Source organism: Crocodylus siamensis, chromosome 7, assembly GCF_052110815.1.
Source record: "Crocodylus siamensis isolate JL-2025a chromosome 7, ASM5211081v1, whole genome shotgun sequence".
Classification (NCBI taxonomy): domain Eukaryota; kingdom Metazoa; phylum Chordata; order Crocodylia; family Crocodylidae; genus Crocodylus; species Crocodylus siamensis.
In genome coordinates, this window is record NC_143401.1 from 20,263,059 (window position 1) to 20,273,056 (window position 9,998).

The 9,998-nt window shown below is 41.4% G+C and overlaps 1 protein-coding gene across 1 annotated transcript; it reads right to left on the reverse strand.

Annotated features, from left to right (window-relative positions):
- Positions 1-134: 134 nt before the first annotated feature.
- Positions 135-9,721, reverse strand: GDF2 (growth differentiation factor 2). The gene is made up of 2 exons (XM_090056904.1): positions 3,990-9,721; positions 135-1,336 (listed from the first exon to the last, which is right to left on the reverse strand). Exons 1-2 carry the CDS (start codon positions 4,333-4,335, stop codon positions 390-392), a joined length of 1,293 nt encoding a protein of 430 aa, XP_089913030.1. The 5' UTR covers positions 4,336-9,721; the 3' UTR covers positions 135-389.
- Between the last annotated feature and the right edge of the window lie 277 nt (positions 9,722-9,998).

A 9,998-nucleotide genomic window follows, 5' to 3' on the forward strand; every position in this document is an offset into this window, starting at 1 on the left:
ATAGACTATTTATCCTACATAAGGTATTTAGATCATGAATTCCTGATAACTTCTGTTGGGCATCCAAATTCTAGAGGCTGCTTTGAGTATCCTCTAGTTTGCAACCAGAGCATTTAAATGAATTGGCAAAACATCATTGTGTTTAGATTACGCAGGATGGAGTGTTATCTATTATTAAATAATGTATTGGACTATCAACCTCACAGGATTTAATCCAGTATTAATTGTACCATGATATATGCAATTTATTTACAATGAATATAATTAGGTAAAGCATTTTTTTTCAAAAGACTGTTTGCATGCATGGATTTACATTTACACCATTAATGTACAGATTTACAAAAGAGGAGAAAGGTTTGTGTTCTCACTCTCAAAGTTGCTGCCCTGTACTACCTGCACCCACATTCTGCTACTTTCATCCCCTCATAGTTATATTTCAGTGTGGGCACCCCAAGATCATCTTTGTAGAGAATGGAAATGGGATCAAGCTTGGTAGGAACACAACAGGCCTTTGCAGCTTTCTTAGGGTTTTGGAGATGCACTAAGGTTTGAACAATAGCATGCTTCGTTGGGGTAACATTATCTGTCAAAGGAAAGAAGCAACCCCCATTGCATTCAAATGCATCATAATCTTGAGGTGCAATGATCCAGGAATCCCAGCCAATGTCTTTGAAGTTTACCCGGAGGGAGGTTCTCCGACAATGGTTTGATCCAGTGCTTCTTTTGCTTCTGGATGAAGGCTGGCGGAGCCCCGTGATGGATAAAGATTTTTCTTCTACCTCCTCTTCCTCTTCAGGCAAAGTGCTGTTCTTTGCTAATTTTTTTATCACACTCTCCTGCTCATGAACAATCATTTCCCGGAGCTCCACTTTGGTTTCCTTGGTTCCATTGCTGCGATCATTGGAGAACACTATTAACAAGGGCAGATTTTTAGTGTCAGGGGTAACACTGATGTCCAGCTTCCCACAAGTGAAATCACCCAGTGTTTTACTCTCAACAGCAACCTCAAGCATGTTTTTAGTCTTTGATCTGTCTGTCCTGACCCATCTTTTCACAGCACTAGATACCTCAAACATTTCCCATCCACATTCTTGGATATCCTGAGAGACAAGGAATGCTTTGGTGCCTTCTTGGCTTTCCCAGAGGTCTCCCTCAAGAATATCATAAATGACCATGTTGCCTTCCAGTCTAGAAAGAGAGCCAGCATCCTTATGACAGGAAATGTGGATTCTTAGCTCAGCCCTGGTGACTTCTTCATGGTGTGGGATAGAGACATTGAAGAGCAAGATGAGTTTCTGAAAGGGATTTTCTTCTGATGAGGTCAAAGAAACAACGTCTGCAACAGGAGGTTAATAAATGTGGTTACTTAACTTCCAACAGATAGTGTGACATAATGCTAACCAATGAGGAGAACTAATACTGTTAGAAAGATTTATGTTCCATTTCAGAAGAAACACCCACTCTTTGCAAGGACCTGGTTAAAATAAAGCTATACCATAACGAATAGCCTTAAATAAAATGGCCTGACTTCATCTGAATGTTAGGATGGTGAGAAACCCTGATAGAGATCACTGCTGACACAAACTATATTTAGGATCAAGTTTTGGTGACCAAAATTATATTACATTGGGCATGTAAAGAGCTGGGACTAGGAATGGGTGGGGAAGAGTATAAAGAGCCAAAAAGTAGGAAGTACTGGTCAGTAATGGAGATAATACTAGGGCAACCAGGCAGTCTTCAAATTTGGTGGCTTCCTTTAAAGCCTCTGACAGATAGAGTTCCTAAGAACAGGCAGTCCTTGACTTACAATGTTTCGCACTTACAACGTTTATAAATTGACCCCGTTTCAACTTTCTGACGTCAGTTTCAACTTTATAACGCTTGATCCGATGCAACGGCATCCAGCAAACAAGTTCGTTGCATCGCCCATCTCCCTGGAGAAGATCTGTCCAAACTTCCTTGGGCACTTTCTTTAAGAAAGCAGACACAACTCCAGAAGAACCTGCAGCCAAGACTTCTGAGAGGACTCCAGTCAAGAGCCCTTCAAAAAGTCCAACCAAGAGCCTTTCAAAAAGGCCAGCAAAGTCACCTCAAAGAAGTCCTTCCAAATCAATATGATTGCCATTTATAATATAAATACATTAATGTAGCTATATTACTGATCTATAATTGATCAAGTACAAAATTCTGGAGTATTTTTGGTGAAAACAGAGTATTGGGTCTTGGTTTGGGAACCAATCTCCCACTTATAACATTGTTTCTTATGAGAAAATTGGTTCCGAGTTACAACGTTTCGACTTTTCAGGAACCAATTGTGTCGTAAGTCCAAGGACTGCCTGTACTAAGGCTGAAAATCTACTGGAAGGCTGAAGTACAAACTTTGCCTCTACCATTTTGCATTGGGACAAATTTCTCTTAGAAATTACATAGCAAATGTATATGACCTTGTGCCAGCTTTTCAATTCTTTTCAATATCTTAGCATAAAATCGTCACATTAAAAAAAAGTCTTTCTAATATCTTAGCACAAAACCCATCTTAGATTGGAAGAGAATGAGGGAAAGGAGGTAATCCAAAAGCTTCAAGGTCTTATTACTTTGGGAGGATTGGTAACGAGATAAGGAACTGTTCCCTTCCATGTCCCTGATTCATGTCTTGATTAGATTGGTGGGTTAGCTTTTTTTTCAGTAGTGTAGAGAGAACTAGCAATCCTTCCTGAAGTCAAGGAGGCTATAGGTATTAGGCACATTGGGGAGATAAGGTTGGCAGTGTTTAAGGGTTCCCACCATCTGATAACTGTTTGGTGGTTGAAATAAAATGAACTGATGAACTTCAGTCCAGTTTTTACGAACAAATTTCCATGCTTGTTCAAAAAATGGTCACCTCTAGTTTCAGCAGAGAATGGGCCCTGGAAACGGTGCTCCAACTCATACCTGTGGGTCAGGGTTAGGCATGTTAATAGGGGCATATAAAGATGGTTACAGTGTTGTTGCTGTGTCTATTCTGTAATTAGAGATTTGATTCTCCTTGGCCTGTTCATTTCCCCATCATTACATTCATTTAACACTCCTTTTATCACTTCTAATGATTAAGCTTTCATTATTTTTAAATGTTCCATAGACAACACTTTATTGATATGCTGAGCTGGGATGGGCCCAAACCAAAACCCTAGATCCGAACCCTCCAGAACGTTGGGAGCGAGGAGTGGTGACCCTAGTTCAATTCCCGAGATATGATTTTCACTTGACTTTTCTCCTTATAAAGTATGGGAGGAACACTGCAAACAGTTGTTGCATAAGAAGGGATAGCAGTTTTAAAAAGTGTGAAAGGCTGCGCTAACCTAAGGGGGATAAAAAATGTTCTCCATTGTCACAGAGGGCAGGACACAAGACAGTGGGTTTATGTAGCAAAGCAGTTTTAGATTAAATCTTAGAAAAAAGGCTTCCTAAAAGTAAGAAACAAAGGAAAACAGAACAAGCTGTCTAGGAAAGCTACGTAAACTCCTTCATTGGAGGTTTTTCATTAAGAGGCTAGATAGGCATTTGTCTGGGATGGTTTAGAAATAAACATAGCCAGCATCTATGCAGAGGGTTGGACTAGGGGATTCATGGGGTCACTTCCAACCCTATGGTTTTATATTGATGCCTCAAGTATAGCTCCAAATTTTTCAACTCAGCCCTAATTCTCTAGCTTTGAGACAGATAACAAGGTAACCCTCCATTTTCTAAATGTGGTGCCTCATGTGATTCAGTATGAGAAGGAGAAATTATACAATGTGAAATCAAAGAAAAGAACTAAAGGCCATTATGTTTCTTGTAGATCAAAAGAAAGTAAGGAGCAGAAGAAAGAACTACAAAATAGACCAGGGCTGGGATTGGTCTAAGGAGCCTATGGGAGTTAGGTATGAAGCTTCCCCCAAATTTCAATAGGTACTTAATACCCAACTCACAGACTGCCTTGTAAATTCCTGTCTGTATTTAAGATGTCATACCTTCAGTACTGAAGCTCCGCACAATGTTGGATGCAGGGATGGAAGACTTGTCCATAGCATATCTGTTGTACAAATCAATCATGAATTGTGGTGGTTCTTCTTTGGTCCTCTCTTGTGAAGGGACCCTAGATAAGTTCAAACTCCTCAGTAAATCTGCCTTCATGTTCTCCAGTACGGTTTTAAAATTGAGATGGGTTTCACCTTCCATCTTTCCCAGCTCACCAAAGTATATATCAGAATCCTCCGTAACTGATAACTTGCTTCTTTCTTCCAAGGGTTTGCCTCTTGTCAAACAAGCGATGATGTTGAAAATGGACAATGCAGCAAATGTCCCCAAATAGTTCATTTTCCCTATGCTCACTTTCTAATGGTGAAGAAAAGACAGGGCTATTCCAGTTGACTGGAACTCGTTTGATTAGAGGCAGAAGAAAGGGAAACAGAAGGCAAACAACTGAAACGCCCTTTGCAAATCACTTTCTTGAGCTCTTTTGCAGCCTGCTTCAAACCACAGCCTCTTGTCAGTTGTCAAGCAGATTGGTTGTACACTTGCCCTTATCTTAGCCATTGATGCCATGCTTCAGCTTCTGTTATCTAGCAAAGCTCTTAGTTAATGAAGATTCTATAAACATCTGACAAACACATATGGCTTATGGGAAGGACACTGCATACTGTAAAGAATCCACGTTTCACTTCAGGGTCATCATTGCTTAATTATGTTTTTATCATTTCCTTGCCAACAGGGAGAGGTCTAAAGAGAAATATTTTGGGGGTGTGGAGAATAAAATTGTGTTTCCCTAAGAAACTACAAAAGCTGAAAAGGGGGGCGGGGATTAAGAACAAAATGTTTCATTAGCAGTTAGCAAACATTGCCCTCAGCTATTTACCCCGGTCCCTTAATTTATTGATCCAAAATCACTCTTCTGGTAGAACTCTGTGCTCTTCTGAGAATGTTGTGATCTCACAACATTGCACACAACCTTAAAATTTCCTCCTTTTTATCAGCTGAGAGCTATTATTTGTACACAGTGAAATATCTGTTTTGTATCAAGTTTGCTTCAAGTTCTTTGTAGATTTTCTATTTTCAGTGTGCATCGTTTGATGCATGGGGAAAAACAGTCTGACTTTAAAGCATGTTATGTAATGTATTTCCTTAGATTCACACACATGAGGTTGGTTAAGTTGGTCCAAGAACAACCAGTTATTGCCTAAGTGACCTCAGAGTGAAGATAAAACTCAGCCTACTAAACCAATGTAGAAAGTAAATGGTTTCTCTGCCTGCAATGAAGATTATCCATGGATGCTATTGTTTTCCATATTGATCTGGGCCAAAGTAAAAGAAGTGAGACTCATTAGTTGTGTTTGTTGTATCTCAAGAAGATAAACTAGTTATCTATATAGCATATTATGATTTGATATTTAATTTGATTGAACTTCACCATCCTAATTGATCTAATCTAATATTATACAACTAGTTTACTTAAACTTTGTATGAATTTTTAAAGTAGAAATTAACCTGTAGTATGTGTGGATGCCATACCATCTCATTGATACTAGGAGAGCTCAAAACACCTACACAAAATTACTGCTAAATTTTATCCCTAGTCATTCTTTTCCAGTTTTTTAGCAGAGCATTAGGGGTATGTGAAATTGGCTGTATTCTATTTGGATTTGGCCCAAATAAAGGACAGTGATTCAATTCGTTAATTCGGATCACTGTCCCCGATTCAATTTGGCCGAATCCAAATCTGAAGATTTGACGCTGATTCAGAGAATCCACGATTCGGACATAGACACAGCTTTAAATGTTTTTTCTGCATACCTCAGGGTACCAGGCATGGCTCATGAATGCTGTGATGCTGTGGCAGATGGAGCATCCCACAGGAGCACAGGGCCCGCTCCCCCCGTGTGCTCGGCAGAGAACCCAGAAGTGCACTGGACATACTTCTGGTCCACTTATGGGTCTGCCAGGGAGCTTCTATTCCCCATCTCGGCAATCGGCCACGGGGGAACCCTCCAGACCCAGGAGGCACCAGTTGCTGAGCCGAGCGGGAGCATGGTGGGGCGTAAGCAGCGTCTCCCCGGAAGACCTGGAAGTGGACTGGAAGTGCTTCTGGTCCACTTCCGGGTCTACTGCTGAGCACTCTGGGGCCCCCCTCTGCACTCCTGTGGGATGCTCCATCTGCCCCACCATCACAGTGTTGATCAGCTGCCTGGTACCTTGAGATCTGTAGAAAAAACTTTTAAAGCTGTGTCTATGTCCAAATCTCCAAGTCTTTCTGAATCTCTCCAAATCAATTCGGAGGGTTCCAATTTGATTCAGAGAGATTAAAGGGTCTCCTGATTCAATTTGGATTTGGAGATTTGGCCACCAAATCGGGCCAAATCTCTGCCAAATCGAATCAGGGACTGAAGCTTCACACTACCCTACAGAGCATATCTTCCTTTACTCCACCTTTATCTGATTTGTTGCAGGGCACTAAGGTGCCCTGCTCCTAGAAGATCAGGAACTGCCTGGGGAGAGCCCAAAGAGCCAGACAGGAGCCCAGGTGCAGGTTGCCATATGCAACCGGCTAAGGCGGAAATTAGTCAGGACCTGTACCTGGTCAGCTGGCAGGAAGGGAAAAGGCCTTGGGCCCATATAAACCCCAGGCTGAAACTAAGGGAGGCAGTTCTGTGCTGGTGGCTAAGGGGGAAGGAGTCCTCTTAGAATGAGAAGGGAAAGAGGCCTGACTAACCTCTGCTTTGGGTAATGGTAAAGGGGCAGAGCACACCTTTGGTAGTCTATGTTAAGTTATAGCCCAGGGGCTTATGTTTTGTTTGTAGTTTTATAAGACCGGTGGTTTGGGCAAAGCTATTTGGGGAAGGAGGAGGCCTCATTGGGGGCCCACTACAGAGTGCAGACCCCGGCACGAGAGAGGGTGCAGTATTTCATGGGGGCACAGAACTTGGTGCCAGAAAGTTTGCGGTATTTGGGGTGCATAGACCCCTGCACCAGAGAGGGCATGACATTTGGGGTGTGGAGACCCCGGCATCAGAGAGGGCACAGCATTTTGGGGCACAGAGAACCTGGTGCCAGAGAAGGTGTGGCATTTCAGGGTGCACAGACCCCAGCACCGAAGGGTGCAGAGACAGGGCTGTGGAGAGGCCAGTGGGGTCAAAGGGCCAAATTATAATGAGGCCAAGGCAAGACAACGCCATTACCACCTGCAAGGCTTGGGGCATGGTGAAGGGGTGTTTGGAACCATGCATATAGCCCATAAGGCTAGGGTGCCCTGAAACACCCATTGTGGAACCAGACCCACAGGGTTCAGTAAATCCATCAAACCGTGTCCAAGAGGACTTAAAGGCAGCCTCCCTATTTTCATATTTTTCATCAAAGACATGGCGGGTGAGGACTGAGGGTGCCCACTGGGCCAAACTGGCATTATCAAGGGGCTTTGGAGAACATGGCCATCCTTAAGGACCCCATCCTGTGACATGATTCTTCTCCAGTGACATGCAAATCTTGTGTTCTGGACTTGTAAATTTTAAGGCCAGATGTGACATTAGCTCATCAAATCTAACCTCTCATTTAGCACAGGGAATAACATTTCAGTGATGTTGCCTTCTGTATTGAGCCAAGTAAATTATGTCTGAAGAAGACATAACTTGTTTTTGGCTAAGGCTTATCTTTCCAAAAGGCATCCAATCTTGACTTAAAGACATTAAGAGATGGAGAATCCATCACTTCCTTCAGGATTTTATTCCACTGGGTGATCATCCTTACTTAAAAAAAAAAAATTGTGCCTACTTTAAAATTTAAATTTGTCTTGCTTCAACTTTTAGCCTTTGATCTTGTTATGCCTTTCTCTATTATATTAAAACACCTTTTCGTGCATGGTATTTTCTTGTCATTAGGGTACTTACATAATAATAAGTTACCTCACAGACTTTTTTTCTGATTGAATTCTCTTGGCATGTCTACACATGCAATTAATGCAACTGAATAAACTTTGGTACAATTTGAGCTGGAGTAAACTAATCCTGACATCACCATCTACACATGCACATGAGCACATAATTTACTCCACCTTCAGATAGTCCCATCAGACACAAGTACTATCCAAGAGTGCAGTAAATAAGTCTACACTGACGTAACTGCCACACGTGTAGATGGTGATGTTTTACTGAGCACCCTCTGAGTCTCTCTCTGTAAGGTGATTTCTTCAGCCCTCAAATAATTTTTGTTGTTCTTTTCTATATTGTCTCCAGTGGTTCAATATCCTTTTTAACATGTGGACACTAGTTCAGTATACAGTATTCTAGTGTTCTTCCACCAGTGCAGTATACAGAAGTAAAATTACCTCCCAGCTCCTACTCACTACTCACCTGTTTCTGTTTAGCAATAACATCACTCTTTTTGCCATTGAGTTACCCTCAAAGTGCATGTTAAACTTAGATCATACTAAAGACACTTAAAATGTGAGCATCCACATGTTAAAACTCATTAACTTTAGCTAAGTGCCTTCTGAGCATCTCAACATTATACCACTTCAGGAGAGGGTTAACTCTGGCCCATGCTATTTAGAAAATTTTAGGGTAACTTCAGTCTGCTCCACAGAGATACAATGAATCTTCCAGCATCCCAAGGTACACTGCTGCCTTACATCCTCAGAATGGGGATAGACCCCCAGGTGTCTTGGCTCTTAGCCATGCCATGGCCCTGCTCACCAGCCCTCCAGTGGCAAGTCAGAGTCATGCAGGCAAGGAACAGTATTAACTCATAATGTGTAAATGCTTACAGCACATCCTATTTTTAAAATTGGTTAACATTCCACAAATGTAGCATGGCCTAAATGTAACGTGTAACTTCAGCCTAAGCCTGATGTAGCCTTTTGTTCAGAGGTTCTATGCAAATATATTTCCCAGTGAAGTCAATACGAGCAGATTATACTAGAATCAGTTTATGGAGAAAGCATTTCCCTGATACAGGCCCTTTCTTATGCTCCATCTACAAACAACCCCCTTCCCATTGCAATAACTGAAACACCACATTCTAGGGCAAGCCTTCTAAATGCCAAGTGATTTTGGATGCCAAACATTACACAACTTATGGGTCCTGGTTTTCATAGGATGTGTTCTAGACACTGGCTCAAGAACAGGCCCCTTTTAGGGTATCTCAGGTAAGGTAACTACACATTGAAGTTCCTTAAATCAATCCTTACTTTTGAAAAATCTCGGCCTAGGCCTTTTCTGCATTATAGAATTGACTGGTATAGCTTTATTGACAGAAAACCTTCCAAATCTTCCAAGCAGAGACTCAGATTATAGCAGGAAGAAAGTCCTTTGGCTGATATGTCTCATTCTGTTTCCTTAAATGAAATAAGTTATACCAGCAAAAAAACTCTTTTGCTTACATAAGCTGTGTCACCCTTAGAAAGGTTTGCCAGCACAGCTGTGTCAGTTTGAGGTGTGATTTTTTTCTGCAATCTAGCTGACAGCTATGCCAGCAAAAATTGTAAGTGTTGACCATGTTCTTTAAAGTATCCGCACTATGTACAGTAGTGTACAGAAGAGGGACTTTTACCTACAGACATATAGAATCAAAGATTTGTGTTTCCTTCTCCTAGTCGCCTGCATCATCATGACTTGGAAAGCAAGTCTGTGACCAAGGAACAGCTCAGGACATAAAATAGGTTCCCTAAGGAAAACAAAATGTATTAGACCAGAACATAAATACACTAGGCCAATGTGTCATTCTAGCCAGATGTTAAATGGGAACAAGGCCATGTCTGTGGGAAAGGATGAGTATTTGTTTAGGACAGTATAGGCAATGGTTTAATTTTTTTTTAATTGCAAAAAAAGGTCTACACTCTAAACTATAACTCAGGTATAGCTATTGCATCGTTTATTATGGGTCTGGTTCTCGTCTTTTTTACACTTACGTAACTCCATCAACTTTAATGCAATTCTTCCATATTTATAACAGTGAAAAAAGAATCAGACCCTATCAGCACCAAGGAATGCATG